This window comes from Acomys minous (genome assembly GCF_964271855.1).
Source record: "Acomys minous genome assembly, chromosome: 15".
Lineage (NCBI taxonomy): Eukaryota > Metazoa > Chordata > Mammalia > Rodentia > Muridae > Acomys > Acomys minous.
In genome coordinates this window covers 94,053,529-94,073,496 of record NC_140497.1, presented here as the reverse complement: position 1 = coordinate 94,073,496, position 19,968 = coordinate 94,053,529, and the positions used below count along the sequence as shown (strand labels likewise).

The window sequence follows — 19,968 nt, the reverse complement described above, 5'->3', positions numbered from 1 at the left end:
GGATGTGGATGTGCAACATTGTAGCTAGGGATCACAGACAGGGATGTGGATGTGCAACATTGTAGCTAGGGATCACAGACAGGGATGTGGATGTGCAACATTGTAGCTAGGGATCACAGACAGGGATGAGGATGTGCAACACTGTAGCTAGGGATCACAGACAGGGATGTGGATGTGCAACATTGTAGCTAGGAACCACAGACAGGGATGTGGATGTGCAACATTGTAGCTAGGGATCACAGACAGGGATGAGGATGTGCAACACTGTAGCTAGGGATCACAGACAGGGATGTGGATGTGCAACATTGTAGCTAGGGATCACACAGGGATGTGGATGTGCAACATTGTAGCTAGGAACCACAGACAGGGATGTGGATGTGCAACACTGTAGCTAGGGATCACAGACAGGAATGTGGATATGCAACATTGTAGCTAGGGATCACAGACAGGGATGTGGATGTGCAACATTGTAGCTAGGGATCACAGACAAGGATGTGGATGTGCAACACTGTAGCTAGTGATCACAGAGTGGGATGGGCAACATTTGTTCTCCTTAGTCTGGGTTACCCCCTTAATATGGATTTTTTTTTTAGTTTTATCCACTTACTTGCAAATTTCATGATTTCATTTTTCTTTAAAGCTGAATAGTACGCTATATAGTCTACATATGCACATTATTTTCATTATTCATTTGTCAACTGAAAAGTATTTAGATTGTTTCCATGATTTCTAGATAGGCTATCTAGTTTTAAAAACCAAATGTATTTTTTCCACCCCAATCTTTCTGAAATTTCACATTTGAATGAAACTGGGACATTTGGTTTTCACCTAAAGCATCATTAAATTCTTTTAATTAAAAAAATATTGTTTCTCACCCAAGAATGATCAGACAGCTAGAAGATCTAGACAACATTCCATAAGGCCAGGAAAGCCACACGCTTACTGAGCAAATGGTGAAAACATAAAAATTGACTTTTTATTACATCCAGGCTTTTACTCCCTTTTACATTAGCCAGTGACTGTTATAATCAGATAAGAATACTTTAAGAAAGCCTTGTAGTTCTACCTGTTGTCAAATCCCAGGTAACCTTTGTCCCACTGATCAGTAAAAGCCTAAAGGGCTTTAACTAAATTGGGCAAGTTCATTAAAATGGTTACATTTTAGAAATTGCAGAACAGTTGTGAGACACTAATAAACAATAATTGACACCACCAGACTTAGTACATTCGAGATACAGGATTTATTCACACCAACAAAAATGATCACAACAAAATATACACTAATTATAAAAACAAGAGTATAGTGACACAGACTGTTACAGTATCTCTTTTAACCTGTTTCTACATACATTTGTTCATAAAGGAATAACAATCATTAAAATGCAGCGGCCATTTGCATTTCTTCAACAGAAAGAATAGAAGCAAAGTGCTGGAGCTTTTCAGGTTACAAGGCGCTGGCGTGAAGCAACAAACTAAGCTAATGGTCCAAAATAGTATCTATTTCCTTCTCCACAAACATATATCCACCAAGCTGAGAAATGAGTGCTAGTGCCCTCACTAATATTTTTTTCTTGTTTTTACTAAAGGCAAAGTAAGGAGCTGTGATTTTGCCTCTTTTTTTAGTTAACCTCAGAAGATGAGCTCTCTAATTCATGAGAAATGTGGAATTTCAGATGTTGGCCATCCTCCTGGCCCTTAGGGTCTAGGAGCAGCTTGTCCTCATGGCTGTGAAACTCATGGCTCTGATGCCCCTGGCTGGCTTTGAACTTTTCCTTGCTACTAATCATATCAGACTGCTCGGGGCTCTCATGACTGGCCTTCTGTTTATACTCCCTGAGTTGTTCATGGCTCTGGGTTTCCACACTTGGTTCGTCCAGCTGATTTGATTCATGACTGGTCTTCCCATCGCTGTCCTGATCAGAGGGCATGTTCAGACGCTGGGCAACGGAGATGACCTGGAGAGCCTCATCTGACTCCACACTCTTCATGTGGGAGGCAAGGTCCTCATCTGTAGCATCAGGATACTGAACCAAGAGCAAATTGAAAAATTATGCAAACAGCCATGGATAAGAAGATTATAAACCTTTGATGTCTAACATTTAGGCCAAACTGTACTAGATATTTTAAAATTTTTGATTGAAGAAAAAATGTACTAGCATTTACTTTGTACTTTGCCAGTCACTTCTGTGTCAATCATTGCTAGTGTATTAGGTATATCACTTATGTGTGCAGTCACCTCCGTGTCAATCATTGCTAGCTTATTAGGTATATCATTTGTGTGTGTGTAAAGTAGTCTTGTTATCTCATTATTATCTTTTCACATGAAAAGACATAGAAAGTTACATTGTAAGCTGAACAGTAAATAACAAGGCTAAGTCTAACCCAGACCCTTGACTAAGTTCATTATAACTGTCATTTCATAATTTCTCTCATGCACTTAGCTTCCAAATATAACCATTATACTTCACAAATAATTGCTCTTTTCTTAGGTAGCTACTGAAGTAACATAATTGCTGTTAAATATTGCTTAGATTTTGGGGTATGGGAAAATGGAATTGTGTGTGGTAGACAAAATTTAAAAAAAACATTATGTACACTTTAAACGAGACCACAAAAGTAGGGTGAATCTCTGTATTCAAGGGTCATAAAGGAGTGCTCGGTGAATAGTGAATAGATTTGCAGACTCTGGTTTCCTAGAAGTGAGCTCAAGGCACAGCCCTTCCATGTGTCTGACAAGGGACTTACCTGGTCATCAGACATGTGGAATTCCCCAGACTTTGACCTCAGTCCGTAAGCCAGACTATCCCCTCTGCCATTGGGGATGTCTATGGTAGGGGCAATCGGAGTGGCATCTTCTGTCTGTGTAGTAGCAGTGACGTACTCATCAGACTCGTTGGAATGGTGAGAATCGTCATCAGACTCATCAGAGTCCACAGAATCCTCGCTGTCGGCGTGGGCATCGTCATCATCATCATCATCGTCCATATGGTCATGGCTCTCGTTGGACTTGCTTGGGAGAGTCTAGGTCAAGAACCAACACGGCTCAGCAAATCAGCGCTTGGGTTTCATACGGTGCTAGTTTTGTTGGAATATTTTTAATTTCATTTCAAGCTCTTTGCTTTCTGTGGTTTCAAGCTAATGAAGTAGGCCTCTTATTTGCTTTATAACAAACATACCAATAAGTGAAATCACATTCACTTTTGGCGTTTTAATGAAATACCATTTTCTTAGAGACTTTCAAGCCAAGCTTATAAGTACATGTACATTATTAATTTACTAAATTCAATGAGATAATGAGCACAAATAATTGCTAGATTAAGGATTTTTTTCATCTGAAATGTTGTTCTCCAAGATATCAGATCATCTGTGTCTTAATATAGAGATCAAAACCTATAATTGCCTCCCTGTTAATAAGGCTAGTTAGGAGATGACTGTTATGCGTGGCTTTACAAACTAGCCCAATTTCATATAGTGAAAGAGGGATTAAAGTCTATTAAGCTACAAATCTGAAAATCTTCTCTTTATCTAGTTTTCCTCATCAGAGATTATCTGTACACTTAAACTGAATCTTAAGGGAAATTTTATTTATTTCCTCAGCAAATAGGAAAGAACACTTACTGAATAATCTTTAATATCAGAAACAGAAACATTTTTGAAGTAAAAAAAAAAATCTTGGGCTTGGTTAATCACTGATGATATGCTTATTAAATATCAGTTAAAATACCTTTAACTTACTTCTCATACTCCATAAGAGGCTTGACAGCTCAGGTAATAGGCATGAGTAGGCACTTTCTGTAACACTAAGTGTATCCCTAAGAACCTGCGTAGCTTAGGGGTGCATGGGAGCGTTTCCTTTGTAAGCAAGCTTTTGAATGGAGATTCACTGGGACGCTTGCTAATGGACTGACAATCTGAAGGAAACAGGCAGCGGCTTCCTCCAGATCGCTAACAGTGGGTCTTACTGAAAGGGGGAACTTACTTCTTGCTTAGCATCATCCGTTTCTTCAGAGGACACGACATTCTGAAGGAAGAAGTCCACATATTAGCACACAACATACGCACTCAGCTGCTTTATTCCAAAGCCATTCTTTTCAGTCTAAAGCTGGACTTATTTTTCAGCCCGAATGATGGTTTCTAGTGGGACAGAATGTATCCTGGTCCCCTGTTACCTACCAGCAGGAAGATCCCACTGACTAACTAGTCTGTACGGCTTCATTAGGAGCTGTCTGTAGTCACTGCTTCAGGGCTTTGCTTGTTTGCTTTTGTTGTTGTAGTAGTAGTAATTATTTATCATATTTTGTGTGTATAAGTGGTTTGCTTGCATGTATAGTGCCATGTGCATGCAGTTCCCCAGGAGATCAGAAGGGGACAATAGGTCTCCTGGAAATGGACTTAAAGAAGGCTGAGAGCTGACATCTGAGTGCTGGAAACTGAACCCAGGTTCGCTGCAAGAGCAGCCAGTGCTCTTAATGGCTTTGCCAGCGCTCCTGCCCTGTTGTTCAATTTTGAGAGATTTAAAAGACAATACCTGTGGGGCTAGGAGGGTCTGCTTCTGAGATGGGTCCGGCTTCAGCCACGTGGCTACAGCATCTGGGTGTTTGCTGTAAAGCTATTTGAAAAAAAGAAAGAATGCATTTATCATTATTTTAAAGGGAACACACAGGGATCTGTAAGCCAGAGTTTAGAAAGCAGCTGTACTTTCCATTTCTGAAGGCAAGGCATGCTAAATACTCATAGCAACATGCAAAACTTCAGAAATCATTTCATAACATCTTTTTCTCTCATTCATTCATTTAATGCCGCCCGTAATAGCATTTACAGTGGGTCAGACCTTCATCCAAAGTGATTTATAAATATTGGTCCAGTCCCTTCAACCCCTTAAGAGGTATAAAGCAGTATTCTCCCAACAATGCTGAAGAAGCAGCTCAGCCAGGGGGAGGCTTAGGTGTTGAGAAGCAGTGGTGCCGGCGTTCACCGGGCAACACTGGCTGTCAGCGCCCACCCATCAGTGACTTCCATTCCTGTTCTACCTTTGCTGGTTGAAGCTTGCTCTGCGCTAAACACCCTTTATTGCTTTTGACAGCAGCTGTCTCCTTTCCATAGAACAGACTCTCTAAAAGGATTCTTTCAGGCTGGACTTGCTGAGGTGGTGTTCTCAGCCACAGGTAACTACTTTAATGTAAGTTAAGATTAAATTAAATGTAGTTAATTTCAATAAAAATTAAGGTTTTAAAAAAAACCTCAATCTCCTTATTGAACTAGCCACAATCGTCGCGTGAGTCTAGTGGTTACTCGCCAGGAATACAACGCTGAAGCGCAGCAGTTCTACTGTACTGCGCTGTCAATGGTAGAAACAGAATATCCTGTCCCTAAGGGAAAGTAATCTATCTGGAAAGTGATTATGCTAGTTCAGGAAGTGCATACTGTCCTGCACACGTTTCCCATGGTCATGCGCAGTCACGTGACTGAGATCAAGAACCCCCTGGAGTCTCCACTCATCCTTTGCAGTCACCTGAGGTGTGTGTGTGTGGGGGGGGGGTGAGTGGGAAACGGAGCAGGCATGCGCCTCTAACAGAGAGCGCTGCACACAGACGGCTTCTGCTGGGCTTTACAGAGCCTCACCAGAGGAACTAGGTGCTGCTGTCCACAGAGCAAATACCACGGGATGGGATACGTTCATGTGTTCACATATGTGCAGAATTATATGACATTTTGTCACATGGAATAAGTTAAATTTAAACAATAAAGAAAGTAATGTGAATAATATATAGATAACCAAATTGAATAGGCTCAAAAATATTCAACAACCTTAAGCTATTGTGTTCATTTTCAGGAGTATATCCTTAAACACTTTTCCTTATTTTCTTCTGCTTCCTGTTTCTGGGATTCTAGAAAACTGACTTTTGAGTTCTTCAACTACTTCCTAAATACGATTTGGTGACCTATACTGTTATGTCTTTTAAAATGCACCCCTGTGTTTGAAAAATACTTTTAAATTCTATTTTTAAGGCACTAATTATTGCTGCTCTCTTTCGTGGAAATGTTAATTTCCCATTTTGTTCTTGTGATCCAGCACTTGTGTTCTGAAGACTGTAGGAAAACAGAGAGGCCCCCCACACCATCTCACACACCAAACAATGAAGCTGCCATGAGCTCTGCACTGGCCTTTATTCTGTGCACCTGGAACTGTGGGGCCGAGGCCCACCTGTGTCTGGCTGGCACATTTCTGCCTATTGTGGAGAGGCAGGCGTGCAAAGCTGCTGCTCAGAGGCTGGACGGAGTACAGGGGTTGGCGATCAGACTGTGTTTTCACAGTGGACTTCTTAGCGAACATTTTGGGCGGTATGGTAAATATCATGGTGCTACAAACAGCTCCAGCCAACATTTGAGTGAAGTTCTAAACCCTGTGGGATTTTCCACTTCAAGGAAAACACGCTGACTCCAGGAAAAGAGGCAGTCACTCAAGGTCCTAGGACCTGCTTTATATTAAAATCTAATTATAAGATTATTTATTTAAAACAATGGCCTGTCTGGTGCTGTCTTTGTCTGTAGTATGTGGTTTGGAATGAACAGGACTGATTATCAAGATGAATAAAAAAGGCAGTGAACAAAATGCTATTCCTAGCAACCTTTGCGACGCTGGCAACATTCTTGTGTTAAATGATCAACCCAGAGGTGCTTACCAGCTTCTCCTCGGAGCTACCAGAGTCAGCTACCTTCACCTTTAACACAGAAAAGAAAAGGGAAAGTGTGCGTGAGTGTGCTAAACCTCACTTGCTTTCACGAATTCCCTCTAACCCTCCATTGTACTCACCGGGAGGGAGGAGGCAACGCCAAATAGGCAAAAGCAAATCACTGCAAATCTCATGGCTGTGCTCGGTCCTGCAACACACATATTTGTACACTTGGTACCCTGACAGGCTCAGACATGCTCTTTGCACCACCACATTACCACCAAGCCACTAACAAATTATGAATTTTTTTCTACAACTCAGAGAAAACTTCAGCATGTAGGTTTTTGAATCAATATTTGTGTGCATTTTCTTTCTCTAATATCTCACCCTTAGCAAGGCAGAGCGCCATTTCACAGCTGCTTGTCTAACTGTTACATCGGGAGGCTCAGGGCCTATGCCACCACTCCTTGATGTCCCCAGCTGGCCACACCTAAGATCAGCTGCCAGGAAGTTGGTAATTAAAACAACAAACTACCGTAAGGATGCTTTTTCCAGGGATGACAAATAAAGAGAAAATAGGATGATGAAAGAAAAAAATTCCCATTTTTCAATTTGCACTTCAAATGTGTTTTTTTAACTTAAATTATTATGAAAGCGATACAAAGTTAAAACAAAGATTTTCTTTGAAATTGAGTAAGTGATTCTATTTTGAATCAAAATTACTGAGAGCAGTGAACAGCTTTTCATGATAATGAGTCTACGTGCTATCACAGAGGGACCTATGTGAAAAATTTAAAAGCCAAGTGCAGGAGCAAGACACTAAGAAAGGCTTCCTTTTGAAATGAGTTAATTTATTTTAAAGAACACAACAGCACAAATGGTTTATATTAACATATAAAATATCCTTCCTTAGTTGCCTCCACACTCATCCACGCACTTTAAAATTATGTAGACATTTGTTCCAAAGATACATAGAACTTTACAGTGTGTGTGTGTGTGTGTGTGTGTGTGTGTGTGTGTGTGTGTAGGATTAGTAGCAATTTTCTCTGTCCTTTAGAGGACCAACTGGATCGATTTTGAAACTTCTGCCTCTGACTGACTTTGAAGACACCTAGGAGCCTCCAATGTATGTGACCTGCTTGTTCATAAAGACTAGAACAGGGCAGGTCTGACAGACAAGCGGTCCAGTTAGCACAGCATTCTTTGAACTCACCCACAGAATTCAGCCGGGAGAACGGCAGCTTCACCAGGCAGCAGCAGGGCTTACCTTGGCTGGCTTCCTCCGAGAAGGCCCGCAGGAGACGGCAAAGCTGCAAGGATGCTGAAGCTTGGCTGCTCTGTCCTGCTGCTGACAGCTCAGACCTCCCAGAATTTAAACGCTCCTCCAGACAGTCTCCTCCAGCCCGGGAGGCGGGGTGATGTGTCATGAGGTTTTTGCCACTGCCCGGCCCACCTGCTCCCACACTTCCCCCTCTGGTTTTGTGGTTGAGAAAAAAAAATGAAGAAAAGGAAATACACACAAAACATCACTTATGGACAATGTCATTAACTACCCTTTTCATTTATGGGTTGCATTTAGAATCCAGGAAAAGTACTCAGGGAGTCACAAGGAAGGGAAGAGTAAATCATTCTTATAGAGATTTCATTTATAGTTGCTGACTTAGTGGAAACACATCCGTGGGAGTCAAAGGAGCTGGGATGTGTTCTCCTATCTAAGTTACAGGAAGAGGCCACATGGATGTACCATTTGTCTCTATCAGGACTCCCTGACGGCTAGGAAGCTGCTGTTTCTGCAGACAGAATCTTTGCCCATGGGTCCAATAGCTCAGGGTGGATGGGGTGCAGTGGCTCCAGCTTGTAATCCCAGCATTCCAGAAGGTCACCTTGATTTTGAGGCTAGCCTGGGCTACATACTGTGTTCCAGGTCAGCTTGGGCTACAGAGTGCGACCCCTCCCCCTCACATAACAACAAGACAAACCAGCTCGGTTTTGACACCCCAACTGTGCAGCAGCTTGCCAGTCAGATAAACCACACAGTGGCCCTCAAATTCCACTCATGCCCGTGAAGGCGTACATGCCTCCAGTGACCTTTCAGAGACATGAATCTCCTTGTTCTGATGGGGCAGCTGGGAAGCGATGGTTCTGATACCATATAAACTGTATAGCCACGTAAAACAGAAGAGGGCGGGTGACCCTAGATAGGAGCTGCTTAAGCAGCTTATGCGGGAGAGCAGGATGCCCACTGGGCAGCGACGCTGCAGGAGCCAGACTTCTGGCGTTCAGTCCTTCTGTCACCAATGCCCTGTGTGACCTTGGGCAAGTCACTGGGCCTTCCTTTCTCTAGGACAATGGACTGGCAGATGGACAGTTAACAGTACTTCACGTGTTATAAAGCCCTTCCCCCACTTTAAAGAGTGTGCATATTAACTATTAATGTCTTTGAGTTGGGGACGAGGGCAGAGGTACAGTCTTTAAGCTGTGCACATTTGGAGGGTGGACCAGATATCTGTAAAGACAGAACTTGCATCTATCAATTGCCTCTTCTTGGTTTTATTTCCCAGCATACATAGAGTTGGCTACTTTGTAAGAAAAATCCTTCTCATATCTGCATTAAGAAAACATTACGGAGTCATTGAGAGGTATTCAAACGAGATAAAATTATAGGTGACGCAGAAGTGCTTTAAATATTTAATATAGCAATTACTTTCTTTCTTCCCTTTTACCTGGAGTGGAGAGCCAACAGGTTACTGCCTTATATCGCCACTGTAAGAGGCAGTCCTTAATTGAGATTAAAGGCAGGTCAAGCCGTTGTTGTATTAGCTCTCAGTCCTATGTGCCAAACATGCTTTTAATATGAATATAGATGAAGCAATTTCCTACGGGGTTAGAATAAATAGCACAAAGCTGTTCTGAGCATCTGGGTTATCTTGGTGGATGTACTCTTGATGAACTGATACTGTTAATTTGAAGGTCATTAGCACAGCTTTGTTAAGGTGGTGCCTATGACTATCAAATACAAACCACTCAGGTTAGAAAGTTGCAAAAAACAAAAACAACAACAACAACAACAAACCAGGCTCTTATTTCTCTTTTTCAGAAACTTCTTTTTGCCCTTTAAGCACAACACACACACACACAAGCTTGCTGTGTTTTCAGTGTAGCGGAGGGAAATTCCACAAATCCTAAAAACAACGATTTGCCCACAGAGTTCACTGCAGTTTCCCCTGCGCCCGCAGGGATGATTCAACGCGAATCAGGGAGGTATAGGAATAGATTTTGCTGGAGCGGCGCCACCTCCTCGGGTCGAACCTTATGACCCTTCCTGGACTCTGTAACTCCCGAGTGCCACACGGTGGCAGCATTTCTGGAAAGGCCGGCCGACTAGGAGCCGCAAAGGCATCTAATGTTTCCTGGAGGCGGCAGGGGAGACAGTCCTTAGAGGCCTACTGTATGCGCTTTCCCAGAAGGCAGAGTAAGGAAGTATTTCTCAACAATGACCCAGTGGGCAATTCGAGGCCAGAGACCCTGAGACCAATGATGCCTCCAGCAGCCCCGGGGCGACGCAACTGTCCGCTTCGCTCTTCCTACACTAAGGCCAAGGCTAGCTTTGTGAATTCACGGTTAAAGACTGTGTCTGACGCTTTGAGGATGCGGCAGTTTGCTCTGGGAGCAAATTGTGCAAAGCAGGGAATGACAACATGGTCTTCTGATTCCCTGGGGGTGCGTGCTTATATAGCCTGCTGACATTTTTCCTGAGTGGAATGTTCCAGTTGTTAGAATTCACAGATTAAACAATTTAGACCCAGAAATGTTACCTCTTGTATGCCCAAATCTCCTTGTCAGCTAAGAGTTGGTTGATAGGACCAAGGGTTTAAGATGCCCGAATTCTTTGTAAATCTTATCAAGGGGAATAAAGGAGCTTAGTTACAAAGGATGATTAAAATGTAGACACCATCAGAAGTTACATAGTTACAATGTGAAGAATATTGTTATTGTCTTCTTTACGCAAAGGTTCCCACACAGCTGGGAATGTTAATTGTTAAGTGCTTCTTCAATTGATGGGGAATTCCGTTTGTTAACAGCCACCTTACCTGGAGGTTTCTAAGTAGATTCTAAACGGCACAGCTTCGCAGCTACCCATGTTTCTTTTGTCCCTAAATCAAGGCTCAGGTGTCTTTAAAGTGTCTTCACATCATAACTAATGCATCACAGGTTCATTCTACAGGAGGAGACGCTATTCCTCAAAGGCTGAGATGGTAGGTTCAGACACGAAATTAGGATATTTTTCCCAAACACTCTCAAGAAATAATATAAATCCTTTCACCCCATTGTTTAATGATGGAGATAACACAATTCGCCTCCTGAAAAGGTGGTCTTATATGGTAAGCATTAGTTTTGAATTAAAACACATTTTAAAAAGCTTCACCTTAAGGCCCAAGAAATGTTAAAGAGTACAAACTAAAAAAAAAACTTACATTTTTTCAAAGCACAAATATGTTTCCTTGTGAGATATTTATGCACATACATCATTGTGCCTTGTTCTTCCTTCCCCTCCCCCCTCGTTCCCTTGGTCCCTCTTGTTGGTCCCCAAATAGTCTTCTCTTTTGGTTTTATAATAAGAGGCAGAAATCCCATAACCTCCTTCATCTTAACTCACTGTTTCCTTTAGACTTCTTCCTCTTCTCTCATTGTCCCCTTTCTACTTTCACCCACACCTACACACTCACACAAACACACACTCAAAGATACCCAGTCACATGCACACTCACACATACATACACTCTCACATACACACACTCGCAGACACCCAGTCACACACACTCGTACATACACACACTCACACATACATACACTTGCAGACAGCCAGTCACACACATACTCACATACACACTCACTCACACACACACACACCCATCCACACACTCATACATTCACCCACTTGCAGACACCCATTCACACATACACTCACACTCTTACACACACAGACACCCATTCACACACACACACACACACACACACACACTCACAGACACCCAGTCACACACACACTCACACTCTTACACACTTGCAGACACCCATTCATACATACAATCACACTCTCACACACACAAACTTAAGTCTACACTTGAATATTTTTCTTTCAACATTAATTACCTCTACTCTCGTCCATTTTTCTATGAATTTCATTCTTCATAACTGAGTAAAATCCCACTGTGTATGTATACCACACTTTCTTCATTCATCCATTCATTGATAGACACCTGGGTTGGTTCCATAGTCTGGCCTTTGTGAGCAGCGCAGCAATGCATTTGAATACGTAAGTATCTCTGTAGTGTATTAACTTAGAATCCTTACTGCACATGGCTTATGTACCTGTAAAACGCTAAGGATCCAATATGAGTTTGGCTTATTCTAACCATTATCTAAACATAATGATTTCTGGTTGTCTCCACTTTGCGGCAAATGACATGATTTCATTCTTCATACGTAGCACACTTTCTTTAACCATCATCTGCTGACTGACACCTAGACTAAGTTCCTAAGTTGACCACTATGAATAATGTTGCAACAAATATGGGTTGTAGGCACTTCCGTGTCGTGTCAACTTTGGTTCACAGTATAGTTGTATCATATTGCCTTTCTATTCTTAGTTTTTGTTTGTTTGTTTTGTTTTGTTTTAAACAGGATTTCTCTGTGTAATAGCTGTGGCTGTCCTGGAACTTGCTTTGTAGATCAGGCTAGCCTTAGACTCACAGAAATTGGCCTACCTCTCTTTCCCTAGGGCTGGGATTAAAAGCATGCACCACTCCCTCACCCATCTAGATTTTTTGTTTGTTTCTTTCTTTGTTTTTAGGAAGCCCTGGGCTGATTGCTGATGTCTATAGGGAAGTGATTAAGCTAATTTATATTCCTCCCAGCTGTGTATATAGGCGCCTTCCTTCCCAGGTCTCGTCAGCCTTTGTCGTTAATTGATTTCTCTCTGAGCTGTTTTGACTAGAGTAAGGTGGAGTCATAATGTAGTTTTAAACTGTATTTTCCTGCAGGCCAAGGATGCTAAACACTTTTATATGTTCCTTGGCCATTTGTATTGGACGTTTTGGGAACTGTTCATTATTGTATTTATTGGTTGAGTTGGTTTTTTTTCTTTCTATTTAGTTTCCTGGCCTCTCCATGTGTAGCAGCCGGTGTGCAGTCCCTTGTGGCGATGGGGCAGGTGTTGTGTATCAGTGATGGGGTAGGGGCAGGATATGGGTGCTAGTCCTGCCTGTGTGGGCCTCGAGGGGTGAGTGAGCATTCTCAGCCTTTCTCTCTGTGGTCCACTCCAGCCTACAGAACACTGCAGTGTTGACTCAGAGATCGCCTCTCTATTTACAAGTGTTCTACAGGCTGGATTCCAGGCTGCAGTCTCCTGATTCCTGCTCTAGGTTCCCATAGTGAGCTGTGGAGGGAGCAGCCTGATTCATCTCCAGCAGCGCCTTGCTGCTGACTCAGCGGGAATCTATTTAAAGACCTTCCAGTAGGTGGTTCCGTCTGAGGGCTGAGAAGAAAGTGGGATTTCCCAGCACCACGCTTCCTTACCAGCGCAGCTCTGCATGTGGCTTCCATGCTCTCTCACCACCCCACTCTCGCCCTCTACCCACCTCTCCCTCCTTCCGTCACTCTTTTTATCCTTCTCTTCCTCATTGTCTCCTCCTCTTCCTCATTGTCTCCTCCTCCTCTTCCTCATTGTCTCCTCCTCCTCTTCCTCATTGTTTCCTCTTCCTCATTGTCTCCTCCTCCTCTTCCTCATTGTCTCTCTTCCTCTTCCTCATTGTCTCCTCCTCCTCTTCCTCATTGTCTCTCTTCCTCTTCCTCATTGTCTCCTCTTCCTTTTCCTCTTCCTCTTCTCCTACTTCTCTTCCCCCTCCCCTCCTGCTCCTCCCCACCCCCTTACTAATTTTTCGTCCTCCATCCCTCACTCCTCTCCCTCTCCTCACATTTCTTCCTAATGGTGCTTAGGATTGAACCCAAGGAAGTAGAGACAATCAGCCTCATCTTCTGATTCGCCTCCTGATCTACACCGAAATGGTCACGTGCTCTACAATCGAGCTTCAGTTTCACTTTCTAATGTTTATTCATTAATGTGTCATTGTTCACACTGAGGTAGGCCCTTTAAAGTAGATTCATTTTTTTCCCAAATGACATTAATCCTATCCTGGTGGGCTGGTTAACTCATGAAAATAAAAAGACATTTGAAACTTATGCAGTCACTGGGGTTAAGGGAACATGGTTATGTGGATAGACTCACTCATGGTAAACATCTTGTGTCTATAGTGGCTTTGAAAGAGTGTCGTGGCATTGGATTGAAATGGGAAGTCTTTCTAATGCAGCATCCGTTACAGGAGCAGAGAACTCCAGGCCGAGTCTAAGGAGAGAGGCTGCTGTTTAAGGCAACAAGATAGACAAACATCCGGCAGCCACAGGACCTCACTCATTCATAATAAACAACAGGTGCTTTGTAGAACGTATGAAGAGACAGGAACATTCTGTGAAATCAGTTTGTGAGATTACATGTTAAAATTTGATGCTTAAGTAATTTATTTATTTTTTAGATAGTCCATGATAAGTTAATGTCAAAATGTGACCATTTCAGTGCAGAACAGAAAAAGGTAATCGAAAGAGAAAGAGACAGGGGCTGGAGAGATGGCTCAGAGGTTAAGGGCCCTGGCTGCTCTTCCAGAGGTCCTGAGTTCAGGTCCCAGCACCCACATGGTGGCTCACAACCATCTGTAATGTGATATGGTGCCCTCTTCTGATGTACAGGTGTCCATGCAGGTAGAGCACTGTATACATAATAAATAAATAAATAAATCTTTTTTTTTTTTAAAGAAAGCGACAGAATCTGGACCCCAGGAACAAGGCTGAGGCGGGTATTTCCAGGTTCCAGTTTGCTAGGGCTGCTCACTTGCTTGCTGTTTGCTGCTCTGGATACTGACGCTAATGTCCTCTCCCTCGACACATACACGGCGTAAGTAATTTGCAACACACGTTTGATTTCTTCTTTAGTGTTTGAATCCTTAATACAATATAAGTTACATGACATGTTTCTGCAGCTTATTTGTCAATATTTATTAGTGAAGGGATAAACTAATCTTCTATCATAAAGCATATGTTATGCTTATGCAGATTAAATGACTCCTGACAGGGTTTTTCTGTTGCTTTCATAAAGTCCTATCTTGAACATCTCAAGATCCCACTGAAAAGAACTCGCCCATTTCTCTCCCATTTCTCTCCCATTTCCTACAGGATTCTGGAAAATTCCTTCACTCTACTGTTCTTTGATAGAAGGTCAGTTTCAGCTCTAAACTTCTATGATTTTGTGTTTCTAGAAGTTCCTGAGAAATACAATATTGACATTATAACAGGACAAGTAGTCAGGTCACTGAAACACACTGCAGATAGATGCAGAGACAGCCAAGTCAGAGGAAGAGCTGTGACACAGAGTCAGTGGTAGAACAGTAGCCACTGGGAAGGCAGAGAGCTGAAACATTTATTTGTAGTAAAATATCATGCATGCTTTCTTGTACCTTAAATGAAGATAAAAATAAATGAACATTATTACACTGTAAAAAATCAGGTTATTTTTTATTTCATTTAATACTTCTCTCAGTGTATGTGCATATATGTATATGTTTGTGTGTATATGTGTGTCTGTGTGTGCACATGTGTGTATATGTGTGTGTGTATGTGTGTATGTGTGTGTATGTGTGTGTGTATGTGTGTGTGTATGTGTGTATGTGTATGTGCATGTATGTGTGTGTGTATGTGTGTGTGTGCATGTATGTGTGTGTATATGTGTGTGTGTGTATGTGTATGTGTGTATGTGTATGTGCATGTATGTGTGTGTGTATGTGTGTGTGCGTGTGCATGCTGCGGCCAGAGGGTGTTATTCTTCTACTCACTTAGCCATCTTGCAAACCCCAAACCATATTTTTAAAAGCATGAGGTCACTCTCAACCAACGGCTTTACAGTCAGCCTCTCATGTGCTGGAAGCTCGCCCCCTGACCTCCCAGGAGAGAGATTTTCTGAAGACGTTTCTCAATGTGGGTCAGATTCTGTTACCCCATGAGTAGGAGACTGAAACCAAGGAGGCTGGCTTGCTTCTTTCCTGGAAACGGGAGCCTGTGGCTTTGGGGGGCAGTTTTATTGCCAAACCGATCAGACACATCAAGCCTGACCATAACCTGAGTTGTTTTTGGACGGTTGTTTTCCGCACTCGCATCCTCCGCATTTCCAAGCATCCGTGAATGTTCTGCTCAGACAAACTTGTAATTTCACTTTGCATCCAGTGAAATTGTCGGGGAGTTACACAGAATGAAGTTTTGTCACCAAACGCTGTGCTCTTTCTACCCATCACCCTTAAAACAGTTTCTGATGCTAATTTTTTGGTAAACATTTCCCCGTAATCTCAGCACTCTCAGCATTTACTTCTTCCTGTGGTAACCCACCTTTGCCTTTTCAAAACTGAGATGTTCAAAATAATGATTACCATGCCGACAATTTTACATCTTTTATGGGGCTCATATAGTGTAAAAATCTAAGAACATACATTGTGGCAGAATTCTTAACAGCTACCTCAGTTTAGTATTATATTTGAATTGTTTCAGGTTTTTACACTAGAAGCCAAGTACTATCCCGGTGTGTCTGTTTATTGGATTTACTCACTTCTTTACGTCACAGAGCTGGGAGAGGGATTAGTCATTAAGGTGCTTGCTGTTTAAGCATAAAGATCTGAGCTGGGTCCACAGAACCCTCACTGGAAGAAAAAAAAAAGAATGAACAGACAAAATAAACAAACAAAGAAGCAAAGAGACAAAGAAGCAAATAAAAATAAAATAAAATAAAAGCCAGCCTGTGGTAGTGTCACAGGCTTGTCGTCCTAGCACTGGATGCCTAGAGGCAGTTGTGTTCTTGGGACTCATTGGCTAACTTAGCCTGCTCGGTGAGTTCCAGGCCAGTGAGACTCTGTCTCAGAAATGTAGACACTGCCGAGGAACAAAGCCGGAAGTTGTCCTCTGGCCTCCAAATGTGTGCATACTACCCCATGTGTGCATAATATGTTATATGTGTGTTGATAAATCTCACAAAGAGAGTGAATAGTTTTGTCAGACAAGTTCAGATCCAATGCAAATGAAAAGCTTTAGTTTTCTACGTACGCCACCCAGAAAACTAGTGACACCAAAGGGTTATGAGCTGCACAGCATGAGAGAACGTCCTGGTACCTCGCCTGTGAATACCCAATGCAAGCACATACCTGCACATCGTGGGTTCATAATGCTTAGTGCATAAAGCCCTGAATTATATGCAGCCCTGAATAATTTTCTTGACCCTGCAAACTAAGTGAATTGTTTAGTTTTAACAGGTACCACAGAGAAAGGCACATCCCGTTGTTAACTTTGCATTCCTCTGTGGAACGCATTCTAGTGCCTGACGCTGTACCAGTAGCAGGAGCAGCTGCTGTGCCTACGCTGTATCCTCTGCAAGGTAGTGGGTGGGAGATGACTGCCAACCTGAGGCCACGCCTTCCAGCCTTCCTTGCGTCTAGATGTGGCTAGCTCTTGGCAGTGGGATGTGCCTCACTCCCAGGTAGAAGAACATCTTTTTTTTTTTTCCTCTTCCTTATCTGCTCCACAATTTGTCCAAATGGGCGGATTTGGACGCATTTTTAGTAAGCTTAGTGGCTGGAAGGACCTGTCTTATGTTTGCCGGCTGACCGTGGACCTCGGTTTTGGTTATCACGTGACTAAGATATATGTTTCTCTTGCCTTAAGAATCTGATATCTGCACCAGGCGTGGTGGCGCACACCTTTAATCTCAGTACTCGGGAGGCAGAGGCAGGTGGATCGCTGTGAGTTCCAGGCCAGCCTGGTCTACAAAGCGAGTTCAGGTCAGCCAAGGCTACATAGAGAAAACCCTGTCTCAAAAAGAAAAAAAGAAAACAAAAAGAATCTGATATCTACTAGGCAGATGTTATCTTATTTAATGTAACACTGTGCACACAGTGGGACTGACTTTAAGTTATGGGGCCAAAATGTCCTACAGATTTACCACTTTTTTTTTCCTTCCTAATTTCTGAAATCCATGCAATGCTACCAATATGCTAACTAGGGTCTGGTTACCAGATCAAATATTGTGTGGGTGGTAAATTCTAGGAACCTGGAGTATTTTGGAGCGCTCCCACCCTCATACGGGGGTAGCCATAATTAGAGGAAGCGGTAAGCCAGGCCAGAGCTGTTAGGGTTGGGAGCGAGAGTTTGGCCCTTTCCTGGGTATTTCGTTGCTATCTCCTGACCCTCGGGACGGGGATTTTGGGTCTGTGGATCAGAAGCGGGCCAAGGGGTTAGCCAGCGTTCTCTGTTCAGCCACAAAAGCGCTTCTGTGTGGCTGCTCCGCCCACTTGTCTGAGTTGTGGAGGAAGTGGAGACTGGGCCAGAAAGCTGCCTTTTCCTAATTTTCATCTTTTCTGAAGCCCCCTCAGACTTGGGTTTCACCTTTGTGTTTACAAGGAGCTGGTCCAGACCCCAGTCAAAGCGCGGCGTTAATCTCTCTGAAGATCTCAAACGTGTCTGCCTTTATCAGGGTCAGTCTTTTAGGGATTAACTTCTCCTTGTATAGATTTTGTGGAGTTAGAGCAGAAAGGTAAAGATTTTCATCTAAATCTGTAGTTTCCGACTGGAGTGTGAACAAATAAAAAGCACTTAGATTTTCCAGTTTTGAAAGCAATAAAAATTCTACACATTATGTTTTTCTAAGACAAATCATTTTCTCAGTGCTTCTGTAAGCTGAGGCGCCTGACCCCTATCATGGGAGTCATCCTGGTAGGCAGAAGACAAGGCTAGCAAATGCTGTGAGTTAGGCTCTCAGTCCACAACCAAAGAACCAGGGAAGACCAGGCTGCTTGACTGTCCGTACTCTATTCAAAAGAATAAAAGTACTTCCAGTGAAATTTATAAAATATAAGAGAATATAATTAATACTTAAATATTTGGAAAAGAAAGCTAAAAATTAACACATTTTATATCAATTTCAGAAAAATGTGCTTAAACGTATAGTTTGATATATTTGCTTATAGTCACCTGAATCACCACAATTCTGAGACAAATACTAAAACACACTAATTTCAGGTCTTATAATGTTCTAAAGTTCTATTTGGGTATTCAAAAGAAGCTTTTTACAAAACATTAAAAAAGCTCATTAAAAGTAGCCTGTTCTGGCACTATGACTCTGCTCCCGGAATTTCCCTGCAGGAGGATGGGCTGGGCAGCGCAAGACCCTGCGAAGGGGGCAGGATGGTGTAGGTTCTGATTCATGACTTTATTTTAGCTCTAGAAGAACTCAAATTTTAGAGGTACATAAAATCACAAATATAGACATAGGCAAACATTTTGATTCAAATAAGAAAGATGGCTGTCGGCAGGCTCATGCATGCACACAAGTGCAAACGGCATGCATTCTCTCTCTTTCTCTCTCTCTCTCTCTCTCTCTCTCTCTCTCTCTCTCTCTCTCTCACACACACACACACACACACACACACACACGTGCAGATAGCACACATTCTGTCTCTCTCATACACACACAGTGAAGACAGCGTACTTTCTTTCTTCCTCTCTCACACATGCTCATACACAGATTTTTTTTAACAGGGAGGAGGCTTGTGCTTATTGCTGCAATAGTGGTGGCATGAAGTTATAAGGGTAATTACTGGCTTTCTGAAAAAAGGAAAAAAAAAAACTCGAGGCCCTCTCCACTGAAGGGAACTCAGCCTGTTATTGTAAACTTGGCCAAAGCTGGTGGCCAAGAAATTGCAGGCCCTTGTTGGGGAACACGCTCCTGTTATTTTGCAAAATGGATACATGATCAAACTGCCTTCTAAGTACCCACATCTGTATCCATGGATTAGTTCTGCCCTCTGCTTTGGTTGCTTTGGTTACAGAAGCTTCTTCTTGTCAATGTAAAGATGCATAATCCCCTGATCGGCCCAGAATAAGGGGCAGTGGGGTGTTTGGTCCTACATGGGCCATTAACATCACCCCCTCCAGGGCTCGGGGAACATCCTGAAAGAGACAGAGGATGGAGACATCTGCTGGATCAAGATGCTTTCTGCGTATGATATAATGTGTCACTGCCTGATTCCTCCCAGATCCAGCCCCCCCTTGCTAGGATTGACAGTGGGGTCGGTTACATTCTCAGCATCTGCTTCAGCCAGGGAATGATGCTGGGAGGCAGAAGGAGGTCAAGAAGACAGAGGCCGAG

The 19,968-nt window shown here is 42.7% G+C and overlaps 1 protein-coding gene across 2 annotated transcripts; it reads right to left on the bottom strand.

Annotated features, from left to right (window-relative positions):
- Window positions 1–1,222: 1,222 nt before the first annotated feature.
- SPP1 (secreted phosphoprotein 1) lies at window positions 1,223–8,099 on the bottom strand. Of its 2 annotated transcripts, none has more exons than XM_084758107.1 (7): window positions 7,942–8,099; window positions 6,815–6,882; window positions 6,684–6,722; window positions 4,529–4,609; window positions 3,980–4,021; window positions 2,746–3,021; window positions 1,223–2,024 (listed from the first exon to the last, which is right to left on the bottom strand). In XM_084758107.1, the coding sequence occupies exons 2-7, from the start codon at window positions 6,866–6,868 to the stop codon at window positions 1,620–1,622; spliced, it is 897 nt and encodes a 298-aa protein (XP_084614233.1). In that variant the 5' UTR covers window positions 6,869–6,882; window positions 7,942–8,099; the 3' UTR covers window positions 1,223–1,619. The 2 variants fall into 2 exon arrangements, with proteins under 2 accessions (XP_084614233.1, XP_084614232.1); XM_084758106.1 differs by having other exon boundaries at window positions 7,888–8,080.
- Between the last annotated feature and the right edge of the window lie 11,869 nt (window positions 8,100–19,968).

Excerpts from the sequence above, each read along its gene's own strand:
- SPP1 (XM_084758107.1), bottom strand. The coding sequence starts at position 6,868 with ATGAGATTTGCAGTGATTTGCTTTTGCCTATTTGGCGTTGCCTCCTCC. Across the intron at positions 6,723-6,814 it reads GCGTTGCCTCCTCCCTCCCG|GTGAAGGTAGCTGACTCTGG; the intron begins GTGAGTACAATG and ends TCTGTGTTAAAG. Across the intron at positions 2,025-2,745 it reads TCCACATGTCTGATGACCAG|TATCCTGATGCTACAGATGA; the intron begins GTAAGTCCCTTG and ends CTCTTGGTTCAG.